The sequence below is a fragment of the Moschus berezovskii genome, chromosome 23, assembly GCF_049115385.1.
Source record: "Moschus berezovskii isolate FMDL1 chromosome 23, NW_MosBer_1.0, whole genome shotgun sequence".
Classification (NCBI taxonomy): Eukaryota; Metazoa; Chordata; class Mammalia; order Artiodactyla; family Moschidae; genus Moschus; species Moschus berezovskii.
In genome coordinates, this window is record NC_142482.1 from 21,435,567 (window position 1) to 21,454,137 (window position 18,571).

The 18,571-nt window shown below is 51.5% G+C and overlaps 2 protein-coding genes across 2 annotated transcripts; both read left to right on the top strand.

Annotated features, from left to right (window-relative positions):
* Positions 1–1,889: 1,889 nt before the first annotated feature.
* Positions 1,890–11,039, top strand: FANCE (FA complementation group E). The gene is made up of 10 exons (XM_055406625.2): positions 1,890–2,337; positions 3,599–4,223; positions 4,825–4,869; positions 5,173–5,241; positions 5,509–5,652; positions 6,274–6,397; positions 6,624–6,702; positions 8,059–8,125; positions 9,271–9,396; positions 10,531–11,039. Exons 1-10 carry the CDS (start codon positions 2,087–2,089, stop codon positions 10,630–10,632), a joined length of 1,632 nt encoding a protein of 543 aa, XP_055262600.2. The 5' UTR covers positions 1,890–2,086; the 3' UTR covers positions 10,633–11,039.
* Positions 11,040–11,921: 882 nt separating this feature from the next.
* Positions 11,922–14,442, top strand: RPL10A (ribosomal protein L10a). Its single transcript, XM_055406626.2, has 6 exons — positions 11,922–11,998; positions 12,354–12,428; positions 12,512–12,592; positions 12,956–13,104; positions 13,775–13,947; positions 14,240–14,442. Exons 1-6 carry the CDS (start codon positions 11,994–11,996, stop codon positions 14,408–14,410), a joined length of 654 nt encoding a protein of 217 aa, XP_055262601.1. The 5' UTR covers positions 11,922–11,993; the 3' UTR covers positions 14,411–14,442.
* The last annotated feature ends 4,129 nt before the right edge of the window (positions 14,443–18,571 follow it).

The following is an 18,571-nucleotide window of genomic DNA, read 5'->3' on the forward strand; positions in this document are numbered from 1 at the left end:
TCACTTTATGCCCATAAGAGAATGAGATAAGAAAGGGCAAATAACAACATAAGTACTACAAAGAAGAGTGATGTCAGGGATCCCATGAAAGCATAAGTATTCTTTCAGGGATCTTGAACCACACTTTTAGAGAACACTTTTTAAGAAATTTTCTCCCTCATCTCCTTCCCATCGGCTAGAATGCAGACCTTGAAGGGCACGAGCTAGAGCCACTACAAAGGAAAGCTTTGTTTGTTGAGGGTGGGCAAGGCATTGAAGGTTGTTTAACATTCTTGGCCCTGCCCACTACTTATCAGGGCCTCCCCAACTGCTTGCCCCCAACATCATTAGAAGACCAAAAACATCTCCTATGAAGTTAGAACTGACAGCCTGAGAGAGAGCTTCCTGGAAGAAATTTCTTTCCTACTGTTTTGGCCTTTGCAAAGCAGGCACTATCTAAGAAATCCTCCTTACTCCTTTCCAGTGCTGTTCAGTCGCTTCAGTCGTGTCCAACTCTGTGTGATCCCATGCATTGTAGCTCTCCAGGCTCCTCTGTCTATGGGATTTCCCAGGCACAAATACTGGAGTGGGTTGCCATTTCCTCCTCTAGTGGATGTTCCCAGACCCTTGGCAGGTAGATTCTTTACCACTGAGTCACCTGGGAAGTCCAGTCCTATCCAATAGCTCCCTTGAAATCATTTTGGAAAAAATTATAAAACTGACTCTAATGGAAATCAGATCCAGCTCAAAATATGCCTATGGCTTCCCATACTGTTCAGAGTAAAAGACAAATTTCCCTCTGGGCCTTCAAGGCCTCACAAAATCTGGTCTTTCCAATCTCATCTATTTTTCTCCAGGAGGTGCACTAGCTCCAGCCAGCCTTCTGCTCAAAGCCTAACCATAACCTTCCCAAAATGGTCTCCTCATAGACCTCTACCTGCCCTGCTTCCTTTTCTCCTTTAGGTTCATCTTGCCTGACTACCTATTTAAAACTACCTCACTCTATCTCTGTTCCCTCCTATCACAAACAGTCATTCTATTGTTTACTTATTCAGTTGTCTGTTTCCTCACTTGAGCATCAGCAACAATAAGGGCAAGGATCTTTATTTTGTTCCCTGTATCCTAAGCCCTAGGTGATAAGTAAAAGGCTTATTGATCGAATGGATGTACGCATGACAGCAGAAGCTGGGAAGACAGAAATACAAGCTGGCACCCAAAGGAGGCTTTATGGGGGTCCTGTGGGACTCTTCTCCCCTCTGCCTTTATTTCCATCCTCTGCTATGATCTCTCCCTTCGCGGGAAGACTTGCCTCCTCCCGCAGATTTCCCTAAGCTGAAACACTGGGAAGTGGAGGCTCTCTTGGTCCTTTATAAACAACCACAGCAAGGCCACTTCTTGATCTCTGAGAGGAAGATTACAGTAGCAAGGCTTTTTGCTATATAGATAAACATTAGATTTTACTGCAACTCCCATTCTCTGGTGTACTTATACATCAAATATTTCTGGAGATGCCTGAAACTCAAATGATGGCAGCTGATGGCCTGTGGAAGAGGCGACGTTACGGTGTTTTATGATCAAATCCTATGCCAAAGCCCATGATCTGCAAGCAACATGGGCGTCAGTTTAAATTAAATAGGCTTGGATCCAGAAGTATTGAATACCACCAACCCTGATATCCGTTCTGTACCTCGCCCTCATCGCTTACCTGAAGGAAGGTAAGGACCCGCTCCTCTATCAAGCCCTGTCCCACCCAATCTCTTGCATGACCCCGCCCACAAACATTTCTTTGTAGCCCCGCCCCAACTCTGGCCCCGCCCCGTCAGCAGACCGGCAGTCGGCCTTTGCCGCCTCCCCTGCTTGGTTTCTGCTTCCGGCCCGGTGTATCCCAGCCCCGCCCCTTCCGGCTTTCCCCCGCGCCCCGCCCCTAGCCGCACGTCCAGCTTCCTTCCTTTGCTGACCGCTAGAGTCCCCGCGCTGCCCGGGCGTCCCCTTGCGCTGAGGAGGGAAGTTGGCTGGAGGGGCGTTGTCCTCAGCCTCCCTTTCCCCCGGCCCCGGGGCTGAGGCCCGAAGCCGGAGCGCGGGGCGGCGCGACTCCCCGATCCCAGGCATGGAGGCCTTGGAGGCTGAGCCCGCCCGGGCTGAGGACGCAGAACCGGCGGCGCCCTGGGCTCGGCTGGAGGCTCCCGGCCGCCTCCTGCTGCAGGCGCTGCAGGCCGGGCCCGACGGGGCGCGGCGCGGTCTGCGGGTGCTGCGGACACTGAGCGGCCGCGGCGGGGAGCCCTTTGCCTGGGGCAGCGTCCTCGAGGCGCTGTGCCGGGAGGAGCCCGTCATGGAGGGCCCGGACTGTCGCCTGGAGCTGTAAGTCGTCCGCCCGCGTTCCTCCGGCCCTGTCGGTGCCCTCATCCTCTAGGGTCGTATGAAGCAGGAGCTGGCGCTACCCGCTGCTCTAGATGTGTTTTTAACCCCCACACACAAATAAATGTTTCTTTCCTGCCTCACATAGCCCAAGTGCCTTTGTGTGTGATGACAAATAGCAGAGTCACGTACTGAGAGGTGCCGAAGCGTGAAGGGTGGTGACCCTGTGAGTTTCAGGGACTGCCGAGGGGAGCACAGGGCAGAAGACTAAGCATGACTCAGCGTTCTGGAGTATCATTTTTACATAAAATTTCAGAAAGGACTGTTTTTTTTTTTTTCTTGTTTACATAAAACAGGCATGGATCTATTACAGGGTTCAGTTCAGTCACAGTTGGTTCAACTCTTTGCAACCCCATGGACTGCATAACACCAGGCCTCCCTGTCCATCACCAACTCCCGGAGTTTACTTAAACTCATGTCCATTGAGTTGGTGATGCCATCCAACCATCTCATTCTCTGTCGTCCCCTTCTCCTGCCTTCAGTCTTTCCCAAGATCAGGGTCTTTTCAAATGAGTCAGTTATTCGCATCAGGTGGCTAAAGTATTGGAGTTTCAGCTTCAGCATCAGTCCTTCCAGTGAATGTTCAGGATTGATTTCCTTTAGGATTGACTGGTAGGATCTACTTGTAGTCCAAGGAACTCTCAAGAGTCTTTTCCAACACCACAGTTCAAAAGCATCAATTCTTCAGCTCTCAGTTTTCTTTATAGTCCAGCTATCACATCCATACACGACTTCTGGAAAAACCATAGGTTTGACTAGACAGACTTTTGTTGGCAAAGTAATATCTCTGCTTTTTAATATGCTGTCTAGGTTGGTCATAGCTTTTCTTCCAAGAAGCAAGCATCTTAATTTCATGGCTGCAGTCACCATCTGCAGTGATTTTGGAGCCCAAGAAAATAAAGTCTGTTACTATTTCCATTGTTTCCCCATCTATTTGCCATGAAGTGATGGATTACAGGGAAGATTCCAATTTTTGAGCTGAAATAGGAGATGTCAAAGAGCAGGGCCTAGTGCAGTGTAGAATAGATGCTCACTTGTTGAGTGATTTCCACGTTGTCTCCACTTCCATCCACACTGACTCTCAGATGCTGCCTTCCAGCGCTTCCCACCCACTTCTGTCCGGTGCCATGTAGCCTCTAACTCTATCCAGCCTGCCCTGTGTTCCTTTCAGCAAGATGCTCCTAACGGTGCCCTTTCCACTCAGGAAACCACTGCTGCTTCAATTGCCCCCGTTATGCCGGAGAAACCTGATGTCCCTGCTCATGGCTGTTCGGCCATCGCTGCCCGAAAGCAGGCTCCTCCCTGTGCTGCAGGTTGCGAGGCAGGATCCAAGCCCTGACCCTGATCCCTGGCTCCGGGCCCTTGGAGAATTTCTGCAAAGGGATCTGAGTGCTGGCGTCTCCACTGACGGAGCATCCCCACTGTCTGAAAGGTGCCAGAGACAGCTCCAAGGCTTGTGTAGGCGGCTGGGCCAAGGAGGCAGGAAGGTGAAGTTGTCCCTGGTTCCAGATTCTGAAGGAGAAGGGCAGGAGGAGTACAAGGACTCCCAGCAGCCTGGGAAACGCAGGAAGGAGCCAGAGGAAGAACCTGTCAGTCCTGAGGGGGAGAGGGCCCCCAAAAGGCTCCGGTGTTTGGAAAAGGAAGAAGAGGAAGAAGGTCATGAGCAGAAGAGACCTGAACACAAATCTTCGGAATCTCTGGCTGATGGAGGAGGTGCATCATCCATTACGAACCAGCCTGTCATGGGACCTGAGCCCAGTGAGGCTGGTCAGGGTCTAAAGGATGCTAAGGGCCTACCTGAGAGTTTGGAGTTGCCCAAAGTTATCCAGGTACTAGTGTGAGGTGGCTGCTTTAGAGTGATCTTTTGGAGTAGAGGGTTCCTACAGGGCAAAAGCTGGTTGGGACACTATAGCCTTCGGAATGACTAGTCCATTGAGCAAGGGGAAGGAGGTGGGGTTGAGGGAGTGTAGTTTCTGCCCCATAAGCTTCTGAGAAGAGGGTAGGGAAGGGAATGACTGGAGGTGGGAACCCTTGACCTAATGATCAGTATTGTGAGGTCAAGGGTACTGGGGAAGAGGAAAGGCTGTGGAGCTACCCCTGCCACCCCGTCTTATGGGAAATGGGGGAATTGTCCCAGCATCCAGTCTGACCTCCCAGCCCAGGGCCTGGTCTAGCCCCATCAGGATGGATGCAAAGAAGACAAGTCTGTTCAGTTGGATTTACATGGGCCCTTGTCTAGTTTGAGTTCTGAAGCACTTTGTAAAGTTTAGGCTTCATGTTCTGGCTCTCTTGAGTCATCTTTTCCCACTAGCTCCCACTGACCTGGGGCCTTCTGGCAGAGGAGGCTGGGACCTGGCTGAGGCCATGGCCATGACCGGGGGCCATGCTGCATGGGTGGGGGTTTGGCAGTGACCGGGCTCTCCTCTGCAGGACCAGGTTCCCAGGCTGCAGCAGCTGCTCAAGACCCTCGGGAAGGTGACGTGCCCTACCCTGCTCCCCACAGCCCTTCTTCCACCCTTTCCTGGACCACAGTGGTGCCCAGGGAAGCCCCAGTGCAATGAGGCATAGCTGTTTGGTGGGGTGGGGGATGGGAGATGAAGGTCTCACCATCCATGCAAAGGCTTTACTTGGCCCACATATGTTGTTCTAACCCCTGGCAAGTTCTCCAGTAGCACCTTCTGGGGTCCTCACCCACCCACTCTGCCAATTGAAGGGGTGACCTCAGTGACTTGTCACTGAGGGCTCTTAACAGCCCTAACATGGCATTCGCCCTCTCAGGGATTGGAAGGACTGGAGGGCACCCCACCAGTTGAGCTGCAGCTTCTCCAGGAGTGCAGTCCTGGCCAGGTGAGTCCAGAAAGCCTGCTTGGCCCCGAGGACACGGTCCCTGTCTCCATTTAAATTTCTGTTCTCTGCCTCATGTGGGAATTTTTGGTTCTCTCAGGGGCAGGGGTCACCTGCAGTGGCTTCTTTTAGCCCTTGGTTTCCATAGGGCGGCTCTCCCCCCTTACCTTACCCTGGGGTGTCCTGGCCCCGCCTGTTCTGCCTGGTTGGCTTGAGACAGTCCAGCCAAGAGAGGCTGAGTGTCCCAGGACCCTCCCCTGTCCTTGGCAGGTGGACCTGCTGTGTGCCCAGCTGCAGCTCCCGCAGCTCCTGGACACGGGTCTTCTCCAGCTCTGCACCTGGCTGCTGGCCCTGTCACCAGACCTCAGCCTAGGCAATGCCACCGTGCTGACCAGGAGCCTTTTCCTTGGACGGGTAGGTGCTCTGGGATGTACATGAAGGGTCTGGGACTGGTGGGGGTGGCGGGGAAAGAGTCTGAGCCCTCAGCAGGATGCCATAGGGGGTTCCCAGCCTTGCACACATCTGCCCTGTCCCTGGTCCTGGGGACAAAGGAAGGGCATAGACCCCTAGGCCATCTACCTACAGGGCATCTAATTCTTCCTTCTCGAGCCCCAGATCCTTACAGAAGCTAAAGGGATATGGGAGCTGGGAAGGGAGTATGTGTCCTTTCCAATGGGTGGATCCGTGTGGGTCCTGGATAAAAGAACTTTTTTGTCACTCTAATGTATATGTTTGTGTTTAGTCTGACTCTTTGTGATCCCATGGACTGTAGCCCTCCAGGCTCCTCTTTCCATGGGACTTTCCAGGCAAGAATACTGGAGTGGGTTGCCATTTCCTTCTCCAGGGGGATCTTCCTGACCCAGGGATAGAATCTGCAGCTCCTCCTGCCCCATCTCCTGCATTGCAGGCAGATTCTTTAACTGCTGAGCCACTGGGGAAGCCCGGTATAATATATAAGCTTCTGAAATATGTCTGATAAACATTTGTTGGAGGGAAGAAGCAATTAATTAATAGTTTCCTCCCCGCTGGCTGTAGATTCTCTCCTTGACTTCCTCAGCCTCCCGCCTGCTCACGACTGCCCTGACCTCCTTCTGTACCAAGTATCCCTATGCTGTCTGCAGAGCCCTCCTTGGCCCTGTGCTCCAAGCCCCAGGAATAGGTAATTTTAGAACAGGCCCCTGGCCCAGTAGCTCTGCCCTCTCTCTTCCCAGCACCCTTCACCTCCCCCAGGTGGTCCTGGCAGGAGTTGGGTATTCAAGGAGTAAAGATACCAGTTGCTTCCCTGACGCTGCCCCCTTAATGAGCTGGGCATTTTGTTCCCTGCCAACCCCCTCCTCTCCTGCCATCTTCCCCCAGACTTCTCTTATCTGCTGTCACCCACCCAGGTCCAGCTCAAACAGAGTTACTGTGTAGCCTTTCAAAGGACAAGACCCTGGAGCCAGACGTGCAGGCTCTAATGCTGGGGTAAGTGACAGGCACCCTTGCTGGCCCCACCCACACCTCCTCCCCCTGGCCAAGCTGCTCTTGGCATTCTGGAATTGGAGCTGACTGGGCACCAGGCCCTGTGCCCAAAAGTGCCTGAAATACAGGCAGTGGCACAGCCTATGCTCGCTCTCGCTGACCTGAGCCTGGCTTTGTGCCTTACCACTGTGGGTCCTTGTAAGTTGCCACACCATGTCCCTTCCCCAGCCCAGGGGGCCAGACTTCTGTGCCAGGCACCCCAGGGAATGTGGAGAAGAGGCTGGTGCTGCTGTTCTTGAGATCTCAGCATAGTTGGAACATGACATCGTGGTTCAGGGTACTGGCTCTGGAGGCAGATGGACATGGGTGAAAACCTCAACCTTGCCTTTTATTTTTTTTATCTTTCACTTTTGCCTTTAAATGTGCAAGTTTAATCAGATTGTTGTAGCTCTCTGAGGCTCTGCTTCCGCACATGAACTGGGTAGGATTTTTCTAGATATTAAGTGTGATAATGCACACGAAGACCTCGGCGCAGTATTTGGCACCTAATAAGTGCTCCAGTATTGTTATAAAATTGGTGTTAAATTTGGGCTTCAAATCGGAGAGTTAAGATACAGACATGTAGAAATAATGAGTAGGTGAGACCCCATTGGACATCAACATGAAATATAAAATGCTAAGTATCACATGAGAAGGGGACAGTCTCCAGAAAACTACTAGCCACCCGTTACCTGGCACTTTCTCTGTGCTTTCATTACTTCAGTCTTTGTGCAGTCCTGTGCAGCTGTCACCTTAGAGATGGAAAAACTGAAGCTCAGAAAGGCTGAGGGAGGTGGCCAGAGGTCACACAGCTACAGCAAGTGCAAAAGCCTGGCAGCAGACCCAAGTCTGTGCACCCAGGAAGGCACACTGTTCCCATGTGACATCCTGCCTGTCCCAACAAGCTGAGGACAGGAGGTGCAGCTGGAGTGGCCCTCACCGAGGGCTGGGCTCTGCAGGGAGGGCTCGCCGTCTCTCAGAAGCCTCACAGGTGTCATCTCACCTAGCATCGTCATCATCCTCTTCCCTGGGTCACCTTCCCTTTTGCTCAGGAGGCACTCTCGACTCTTGGTCATTTTTCAGGGAACCATTGTACCTCTTGGCCAAAGCTGCCACTGTCAGCTCCCAGGGGTTGGGGGCCATGGCCTTCCCGGCACTGCAGCAGCGGCTCCTACCTGGCCACCAGCATCAGGGGCCCTGACTACTTCCTCTGCAGCTGGGGATCTTAGCTGTCCCTGGAGCCTTGCCTTGGGGTAGGAGCAGTAGATCCCCAGGCTTGGTGGGAGGCTGCGCTTTCCTCACTGGGGCCTGTGCTTGCAGACAGATCTTGGAGCTGCCCTGGAAGGAGGAGACTTTCTTGGTGCTGCAGTCACTCCTGGAACGGCAGGTGAGTGGGCTGCCTTGGGATGGACAAAGAAGCGCTGCTGTGCTGTGGGTGGGCGTGGGGCTCCTGGGCTTCTGACCACTTAAGTGACGGAATGGGCAAGCAGGATGGCTGCCCTCCAGGAGGGTGCCTGTGACACTGGGAGGAGGGTCCTAGGGCTTGAAAGGTCAGGAGCAGAGAGCTGACTGCATGGTGAATCCCAGCTGTGCCTCTTGCTGGCTGTGTGGCCTGGAGGAGGGACTTGTTGATGTGTATGTGTAAATTTATTTTTGAATAGGTAATAGAGTCATATGTTCACACTTTTGAACTGTATCCTTACAAGGATATAGTGAAAAAATTCCTCCCAGCCACCTAGATTCCCCTCCCCAGGGCTAATCGGTGTTACTAGTTGCAGTGGAACCCTCCCAGAGATGCTGTGTATATACAAGCACACATGTTGAAATTTACTCTTCCCCTGCTTTTTACATAGGTTGTAACACACCAAGCTCTAAGCTGTAACAGAGTGCCCTGTGCTTTGCTTTTTCCGTCTAACAGGATATTTTGGCAGTTTTTCCATCTATCATCTATGAGGCGTAAGAGTCTGCCTCATTTGTTTACAATGCACGTAGTTAGCCTCTTTATGCCTCAGTTTCCTCATCGGCAAAAGGGAAGTGATGATGACACCTACCATGTAAAACGGGTGAGATTTAAGTGGTATAATTGGGGTAGCATGTCTGGAATGGTACCTAATGATACCTAATAATAAACACCTAATAAGTGTTTATTAAGTTATGATTATGAAGAGCTGTTGTTATTATGCTTGCAGGACTCCCTTGGGACCACTCTCCTTTTATCTTCAACCACTAAGCCAGGCTAAAGATCCTCAGCCTCCCCTTGCTCCTAATCTGAGCCTGTGCAGCAGTGACCACCGCTTTTCTGAGCCCTATGTGCCAGGCTTTATCTGCATAATAACATTAAATCATTTTCAAAGTCCTCAGAGTTCAGTATTATGAGCCCCTTTTTTACAGATGCGGAAGCTGAGGCTCAGTCTAGTTGAGTGACCTGAGGCTCAGTTTGGTTGAGGGTCACCTGCTTAGGAAGTGGTAGAGTTGGAGAATTGAATCCAGGGCCCTTTCTTGTGCTATTGCCCCATCTCCTAATGTGTGCAGATGGAGATGCCCCCTGAGAAGTTCAGTGTGTTGATGGAGAAACTCTGTAAAGAGGGGCCAGCGGCCACCACATCCATGGCCTATGCCAAGCTCCTGCTGACAGTGATGACCAAGTATCAGGCCAACGTGAGTACTGGTAGGGCCACAAGTGTGGGGCTTCCCTGGTGGCTCAGTCGGTAAAGAATCTGCCTGCAATGAGGGAGACCTGGGTTTGATCCCTGGGTTGGGAAGATCCCCTGGAAGAGGACATGGCAACCCACTCCAGTATTCTTGCCTGGAGAATCCCATGGACAGAGGAGCCTGCCCGACTACAGTCTATGGGGTCACAGAGTCAGATACACCTGAGCAACTAAGCACACACAAGGGCAGCTTCTGCTGCTCTGATCCTGCCATGAGGGTGTTTGATGTTCACCAGGGAGAAAACCCTGAGTATTAGCCAGGGAAGCCACAAGTTCAAGTCCAAGAATAGAGGAATGAGGCTGCTTAGGAGCTCATTCATCCAGCCAATACTGCTGTAGGCCAGATGCTTTCTGGGGCTCTAGGAGTCAACAATCACGATATCACAGTTTCTGTCCTGGACTTGACTTCTGCACCAGCACCTACTGGGCTAGTGAGAGGGGAGAGAAATGATAAACAGATCATTGTAATAGCTGGTAGCAGCCAAGTGAAGGTAAACACGGGGCATCTGAAGGAAGAGGGGAAGGGGGCAACTAAACCTTGTTTGTCGTGGGAATTGGTACAGGCTTCCTGACTCTTAAAGGATGGGTGGTAGTTAAAGTCTGAGGTGGAGGAAAGGGCATTCCAGGCAAATAAACTGTGTAAGCACTGAATGTCTGAGGGGAATCTGCAGGTAGGTCATTGCAGTTGAGGCCTAAAACCCCGAGAGTGGATGGTCATAGGGAGTAAGGTTAGAGAGATAAAATACTGAGCTGATACTTTTGGCCCCTGCTATGTTCCAGGCATCCTTCTAAGCCCTTTACATATGTTAACTTGCTAGTTTATTCCAGGTATTAGTCCTATGAGAAGATACTATTATTGGCTCCATTTTATAGATGAGGAAATTGAGATGCAGTAACTTGCCCAAGGTTACATCCCCCAGTCATGGTAGCATCTAATAGAAGTTAGATTGCTCAGGGGGTCATCTTCAATTTTCCTTGGGTCCTGGATTTCTCTCTTCTACCTAAACAGAGCCCAGGGGCAGGATAGGGGAGAGGAGGGATCAGCTGCTGGAGTCCTGATATGATTCTTCCTTTTCTCCAGATCACTGAGCCCCAGAGGCTGGGTCTGGCTGCAGCTGTGGAACTCAACACCACTTTCCTGAGGAAGTCCCTGCAGGCTGCCCTGAGACATTTGACCCCCTGACTGTCCACCAAAGGACCACCCTCCCGAAGCTCCCTCACCAGCTTCCTGAAGGACACTTCTGCCCTCAGCTCCTCACCCTGCCTCTTGCCTGGGGGTCAGGGCTGAACCTGGCCATCCCAGGGATCAACTGCCTCCCTGCTCCATGCTGCAGAGGGGCTGGCAGGAAGGGTCTGGGGCTAGATGATCTGCATTACCAAGGGCTCCTGACCCTGGGCTCCCTCCTTGTCACTTCTGGGGACAGACACTGTAAGATAGGCCTCAGCAGGGTTGTAGCAGAGATCTCTTGTGTTCAAGTGTTTATGTGATGATCTCTGCGTTCTTGTTTCTGACTTGAATAATTTATCAATGGTATTTCATTAAAAAAAAAAAAGAGGTGCAATAATGTCTTATTAGAAGCAGTGCCTGTCTTCCAACTAACTGGTTATGTTGAAAACCAGCCCACACCACCCCCCACCCCGCTCAGTGATGGGGGGCATCTTTCTCCCTGTGGGGCAGGTAGTAGAGCTCTGAGGTTCATGCACTGTTCTGTGGGCCAGATCATGTGTGATACCACCCACCTGAGCCCTGTCAGAGCGGTGTGTGGAGTAGGTGAGGCTGGGCTGCCACACTGCGGGAGAGGGGCTTGAGGGCGGGAGTGACTCAGCCTGGAGATGGGGAAGGCTTTGGGGCAGATGACGGCCTTTGGGGAGGGATCTGAAGGGCTCCTGGGGTTACGGTGAGCAGAGAATAGGAGGCCTGCTGGACAGAAGAGGCAGAGTGTGGAGTGTTGTGGGCGTGTCTGTCCTACATCTCTATATTCACAGCACTTAGCGAGGCGCCTTGCTCAGTAAACAACCTATAGTTGTTCCTGAAGCAACTGTCAGGTTTAAGTTCATCACAAAACCTTCCTTGAGGCCTCCCCGCTGCAGGCTCTGAGCGGCCAAGAAACGTTTAGTAAAGCCTGCTTTTGAGACGTGAAACAGGTTCGGAAGGCAGGAGGAAGTACGCACAGGAGGTCTGAGAGACAATAAAGGTGCGGTCTGTCTGCATCCTCTCAGCGGCTGTCAAGGGTGCGATGCCCAGCAGTGTGACTACTGCGGTTCGATCCCTGGCCCCAGCCCCTTCCCTAAGGGCCTGGCAGTGGCTGGTGCCACGGGACGCGCGGCTCGGGTCTTCCCAAGCGAGTCTAGCGGTGCAAGACACGGCGGCGGCGCCCCTCAGTGGCCACAGATGGCGGCGTTCCCCGGGATTGAGCCACCAGACTGACTACACTCAGGAGAAAAGCCGCGGGAACAGGCATCTCTCGCGAGAACAAGGATCCTATTTGGGCGCATGCGCGAGCCGCATTTTTCTCTTTTCCGGTTATCTCGGGGTAGGGAACCATGAGGTTGGTGTCGCTTAGTCGTGCTATCCATTTTCATCCGCGCCTCTGGGCGCCCCCGTGGGGAGGGAGACATTGCGGGCAGAAGCCCCAGGGGTTTTTGCCCCTGCTTCGCTGAGGTGCATTTCTTGTCAGGCTTCGGCCTGCGGGCCTGGCGTTCGAGTTGGCGCGCCAAGGCCGGTCTCCAGTAGGGTCCCTCTTCCCCGAGGTTGGGCCTTGGGCCCGAGTCGCCCCACTTGGGGTGTCCAGAAACCCCCGGGGAGTAATCCCTAGGCCCTCCCGCGCCCAAGGCTTCTGACGTCCCCGGGGGTTGGTGCCCGGCTCCTGGGCTCTGACCGCTCGTCTTGCTTGTTTCTTGCAGCAGCAAAGTCTCCCGCGACACCCTCTACGAGGCGGTGCGGGAAGTCCTGCACGGGAACCAGCGCAAGCGCAGAAAGTAAGCGCGGGCCTCAGGGAGAGCCGCTTTGGGGAAAGCCGCTGGAGGCTTGTTATATCTTGGTTAACTTTTTTTTTTTTAAGGTTTTTGGAGACGGTGGAGCTTCAGATCAGCCTGAAGAACTATGACCCTCAGAAAGACAAACGCTTCTCGGGCACCGTCAGGTTGGCACCGTTCCGATCCCACCCAGCCCTCAGTGCCTCCGCGCTGCCCCGTCTCCTCCCTTGCGGCTCCAGTGGAGCTCGAGGCGGCCGGGCACGTGCAGCACTGAAGTGCCCGGGTAGTTCAGACCCCCTGCTCCGGGCAGGCGTGGCTGGACGGACCCCCACCCTGGGTCTTAAAAGAAGAGGGGAGGCGTGGGGAGGCTTTGGCCAAGCCCGCCGGCTAGTTTGAGAAGCCAGACTAGCTGTTGATGAATGTGGACGGCTCTGGGTAAGGCTCAGTGCTCAGCGGTCCCAGACCCCTTCACCTTCAGCCTCGGGAGCCTAGGGCTGGATGTGACCTATCCTGTCCCCCCCAAAATGCAGGCTTAAGTCCACTCCCCGCCCCAAGTTTTCCGTGTGTGTCTTGGGGGACCAGCAGCATTGTGATGAGGCCAAGGCTGTGGATATCCCCCACATGGACATCGAGGCGCTGAAGAAACTCAACAAGAATAAGAAACTGGTCAAGAAGCTGGGTGAGTGTGCCTGGTGTGGTTTCATAGGTGGGGTAGAGTGGTTGCAGATCTCTTGGGAGTGGTAGAATATAGGGTTATTTCTGCTATTCGGATTTTAAAATGATGAAGGGGTAGAGTCACGACCAAGTATCTGCTGTGCTTGACCAACTGGAAATTGAAACTTAGCCATGTGAAAATTCTTTTTTTGTTTTGAGGGTTATTTTTAAGGGAAGAAGGCCAGGTAGTGATTCTTTTCTAAGCAGGTGAGCTCTGTCAAATTGACAGGTCAGGCACTAGTGCCTTCTGGGATGGACTTGCTATTTAGAGCTCCTGTTGTTTCATTTTAATCTCTATTCTATATCATTCGAGTGTTTTACAGGTTCTTCAGTTGGGTGACTAGAAAGTAGGAAGGTGGGATTTGAAACTAGGCAGTCTTAATTAGAGTGAGCCTTTTGCATTGCAACATGGATCGTGAGTCAGCGTGGACTTCTGCCACCTGGTTTCATGTGGATGTTTGGCCAGTAAAAGTCCAGAGGCTGGAGCTCATACTGCCCTGAGAGACTGCAGAATACTTGGTAGCTGTGGAAAGGGTAGAATGCTGATCAGAGGCCACTTCTGTGGTTGGGTCACAGAGCTCTGTTTTAGAGTTGTCTTGAGGAGCCAGGTCCTAATGGCTTTTTCTCTCTACCAGCCAAGAAATACGATGCCTTTTTGGCTTCAGAGTCTCTGATCAAGCAAATCCCCCGAATCCTGGGCCCAGGCCTGAACAAGGCTGGCAAGTTCCCTTCCTTGCTGACCCACAATGAGAACATGGTGGCCAAAGTTGATGAAGTGAAGTCCACAATCAAGTTCCAGATGAAGAAGGTGAGGTGGTCTGGCTGGTTGCATAGATTAAACAGTGGTGATGGTGGCAGGGCCTTGCAGTTTACTCATGTTCTCTGAGTGGAAGCCCTGGTTTGCATTTCTTTGGATTCTTGGGACTTGTGACAGTCACTTTACAGGATTGAAGGTTTTCTTCTATGTCTGAGGGCAAAGCACTGCTTATTAGGGCACTGGAAGGGGGAGGAATGGGCCATCTGGCTTGTAGATGAGCCCACTCTCTACAGCTGGTTTCTTTGAATCGGGCCACCAACCTGATTTGACCTTCTCCCCACAGGTGCTGTGTCTAGCAGTGGCTGTTGGCCACGTGAAGATGACAGATGATGAGCTTGTGTACAACATCCACTTAGCTGTCAACTTCCTGGTGTCATTGCTCAAGAAAAATTGGCAGAATGTCAGGGCCTTGTACATTAAGAGCACCATGGGCAAGCCGCAGCGTCTGTACTAAGGCACAGCGTAATAAACCATACTACACCATCAGCAGTGTCTTCTGTGGCTTTGGGAAGGGAGGGAGGGAGGTGCTTTGCTACCCTGCACTGATGAGCCAGTGATGGGTAGTCATTTACTACAAACAAGGTCTCTCTGCCCTCAGAATCATGGAGTAATGCTGAAACTTCTTAAAACAACCTTTATCTACTTGTGTACAAGGTGTTAAATGGCTAAGTCGTGTCTAAACCCTTTGAGACCCCATGTGCTGCAGCATGCCAGGCTTCCCTGTCCTTTACCATCTCCTGGAGCTTGCTCAAACTAATGGCCATTGAGTTGGTGATGCCATCCAACCATCTCTTTCTCTCACCCACTTCTGCCCTCAGTCTTTCCTAGCATCAGGGTATTAACCAAAGGGATTTATCATTTTAGCTTACAGGTTGTAACTATTACACCTAATCATCTGATGAGCATTTAATTTCTGTTCTCAGTGTGGTAGTCCTGACTTGCTCCTCTGGTAATATAGTTAGTGATAAAACACCTATGCCTGTTGAACAGTGTTCCCAGTAGGTATGGAAGGGGAAAAGCTGACTACGACTGACGAATTCAATTTTACTGAAAGGAAAAAGTTTTATTCTTAGTATGTATGGGGTTGGTCAAAAGGTACACTCTGGGTTTTGTAAGCTGGCACAGAAAAAACGACAACTATTCCCTATAACTTAGATGGTAAAGAATCTTCAATGCCTGGATCAGGAAGATCCCCTGGAGAAGGAAATAGCAACTCCCAGCATTCTTGCCTGGAAAAGTCCATGGACAGAAGAACCTGGCAGGCTACAGTCCATGGGGTCTCAAAGAGTTGGACACGACTAGGTGACTGACAGAACAAACTTTGGCCAACTCGAGGAAAATGATTGTTAAGCACACTGAAAGCTGGGAGTTTAGTGATTTAGGGGATTTTCTGAAGCTGTGTGGTTTTTGTTATCCAAAGAAGGCAACACAGGGAAAATTTATGATTTGGTAACTAGAGGAATATAGTATGAAAGATAGTTCACAAGTGACCACATATTATGTCCTGTCTCATAAAGCTGAGCACAGCAAAAGGTAGAGTGATTAGGTGAAGGCCAACAAGCCTCCCGTAAGGTGGGCCCCAAGTGCACCTTTGGTGGCCAATTCTGAGAATGATCACAGCCTGTGAGATAAAAGCAAATCACTTCTAGGAGACCGACTGCCAGCAGCTGTGCTGTCATGAGCAGCATCACAGCAAAGCAAGGGTTTCCCAGAGGAGGTTCCCATGACCAGCTTCATATAATTTGTTGGGTGTAAGACCAGACTGGGCTGAGGCCCCCATTGGCTAACCCAGCTCTACCACTCAGAAACAATGGTTACCTACTGAGCCAGCCTCCAAGAAAGCTCATCTGAAAGTGGAGCTGAAGAAGGTACCTACTAAAAGCATGATGTGCTTTGCACAGTGCCAGGCACTTGGTATTCAAACAGCGGTTATAAAATGGTAATTAGGCATAGCTACGTATATGTGTGTTCTAGACCTGGCACATAAATACCTGCTTGTCTGGCTCAGTTGGCTGTAGGACAGATGGAATGGAGGTCATCCTGAGGACAGCTGTCTCATCAATGGTGATGAGTGGGGAGAACAAGGTGCCTTCAGAATCAGTCGCGCCCTCGCGCCCCTCCCCCCCAACCACTCTGTCTCCCTGTGCCGCCTGTGGGATTTTAGTTCCCCAAACAGGGATCTAACCAGCGCCCTCTGTGGTAGAAGCGCCAAGTCTTAATAAGTTTTGGAAACTCTATGGGTATGTTTTAGAAATTCTTGGAAAATTGGTCTTACTGGATTACTGATTTGCATCACTTGGACTTAAAAATTAAACCCACTCCCCACTTTATAACATCTATTAGGCCTTATGTATTGGTGCAGAAGTCCTTAAAAACTATATTAAACTACTGTGACTCCCTGCCTCCTGCTGGCCTGCTCAAAAGCTGTTTAGAGCCACGGTGCCTGCCCGCCAGAGGCCCATAGCACCACACTAGAGAGCAAAGAGTGGGAGACAGGACAGGAAAGCAGACCGATTATAAGTGATAGTTGAGCTATCTTAGCCAAGCCCCAGCCTCTAGGATGACTCTAGACTAAAGCCTAGTGTGAAAAAAATAAAGCCTAGTGTGCACCTGAGTTAGAAATCTGGGGGCCCCAGTTCTCCAGCATTTGTTATTGTTTAGTCAATAAGTCGTGTCTGACTCTTGCGATCCCATGGACTGTAGCCCTCCAGACTCCTCTGTCCATGGGATTCTCCAGGCAAGAATGCTAGAATGGGTTGCCATTTCCTTCTCCAGGGGATCTTCCCGAACCAGAGATTGAAGCCGCGTCTCTTGCATTGGCAGGTGGATTCTTTACCCCTGAGCCACCTGAGAAGCCAGCATTGGTACTAGAGGGAAATAAAGAGCCCCCAGGAAACCTCATGACAGTGCTCAGGCTTTGACTGGGACCTCGGAAAATGATGGCCCACCTCCATCTCCAAGGACCTGGAAACGGGAGAACAGAGGGGCAGAACTACTGGCCTCTTTGGATCCCTGCTCTCTTGGCCTTTCCTTACAGCTTCCCACAGAACCCTGGGCAGGGAGAGCTACTTCCAGGAGAGAGCCCTAGGTTTTGGCTTCATAAAACCCACCTTCTTAATGAGTTCCTTCATTATTCTGAGACCTCAGAACTATGTGATTTTCACCCACCCTGAATCTGTTGCATTTGTATGTGGGGGTGGGGGTGGCAAGTGAGGGCAGTCGAATTTCATTTCTTGAGTTTTCATGAGACCTACATTATTCTAATAGAAATTACCTGGAGGCTATTTACTTCAGGAGCGTGAAGGCAATAACCCATGTGAGGACGATTCAAGCACCCAACAGATACATTCACCTATTAGTACAGATTGGATTTTGTATCCAGCCCTAGGCCTAGCACAAGGCAGTTTTCTCATAAACCAATTTCTGTCTGCAGGACACCCATCTGGCTGGGCCTCCAGGCACTCTCCCCACCTTGCAAGCAACAGTCTCGGGTCCCGCCGATGCAGTGGACCAAGACAAAAGGCCATCTGATTATTTAATAGTATACTAGATGGCTAGGCTTGAAGTCAGAAGACCATGTTCAAATCCTGGTGTTGCCACTGACAGGTGAGTGAGAACATTTAACCTCTTCTGTTTCCCCATCTGCAAAATTGGAAGTTGGGCCAGAATGATCTACAAACTAGATTTCAGCGTACGGTTACCAGGTTTAGCAAATGAAAATACAGGATGCCCAGTTAAATTTGAATCTTTTTTTTTTTTGGCCACACCATGCGGCACATGGGATCTTACTTTCCTGACCAGGGATTGAACCCCTGTCCCCTTCACTGGGAACACAGGACCTCAAGAGAAGTCCCTAAATTTGAATTTCGGATAAACAGCTGTCCACTGAGTTCCCCATCTCCCCACCCGCTCTCCCCCCACACTGTGGTCCCAGCTGTGTGAGGACAGGAAAGCTCAAAGGGGAGAAGTTTTCCAGGCACAGAGCAGCTAGGAATCTGGCTGCCCCCAGCAAGCAGCCACCCACTTGGGGAACACTCACTTCCCTGAGGTTCTTTCCTCACATGTGGAGTGCGGATGGGATGGTAAAACCCGTAGTGGCCCGTATGGACTGTGGGGATTTAACAGGGGCCCCATCTCAGTATTGAAGTCACCTGGGGCAAGTCACCGCATTTAAAGAGACAGTGCAACATAGGGCTCGGGCCAGCGCTGGTCACACTTCCGTGCTCAACTCATGGGGTGGGGGTGGGGGTGGGGGGGTGGGAGAAAGGTTGGAGTTGGCAAAGCTTTCACAAGACCCTTGAATCCTATCTATTCTTTTAGTGATACTTTTCCTTTTTTTTTTTTTAATCTTTTGGCCACACCCCATGGCACGTGGGATCTAGCTCCCAGACCAGGGATTGAACTCACACCCCCTATATTGGGAGCACAGAGTCTCAACCACTGGACCACCCAGGAAGTCCCAGTACATACCTATTTTGAGTGTGGATAGAATTGGGGCCCCCCCACCCAGCAGAGACAGGGAGGGGTGGGGTGATACACTAGGACCTGCCCCAGGAGGAGCCCACCTGAAGAGGAGAGGCCCGGCACACAACCAACCAGTCACACAACTAGCCCA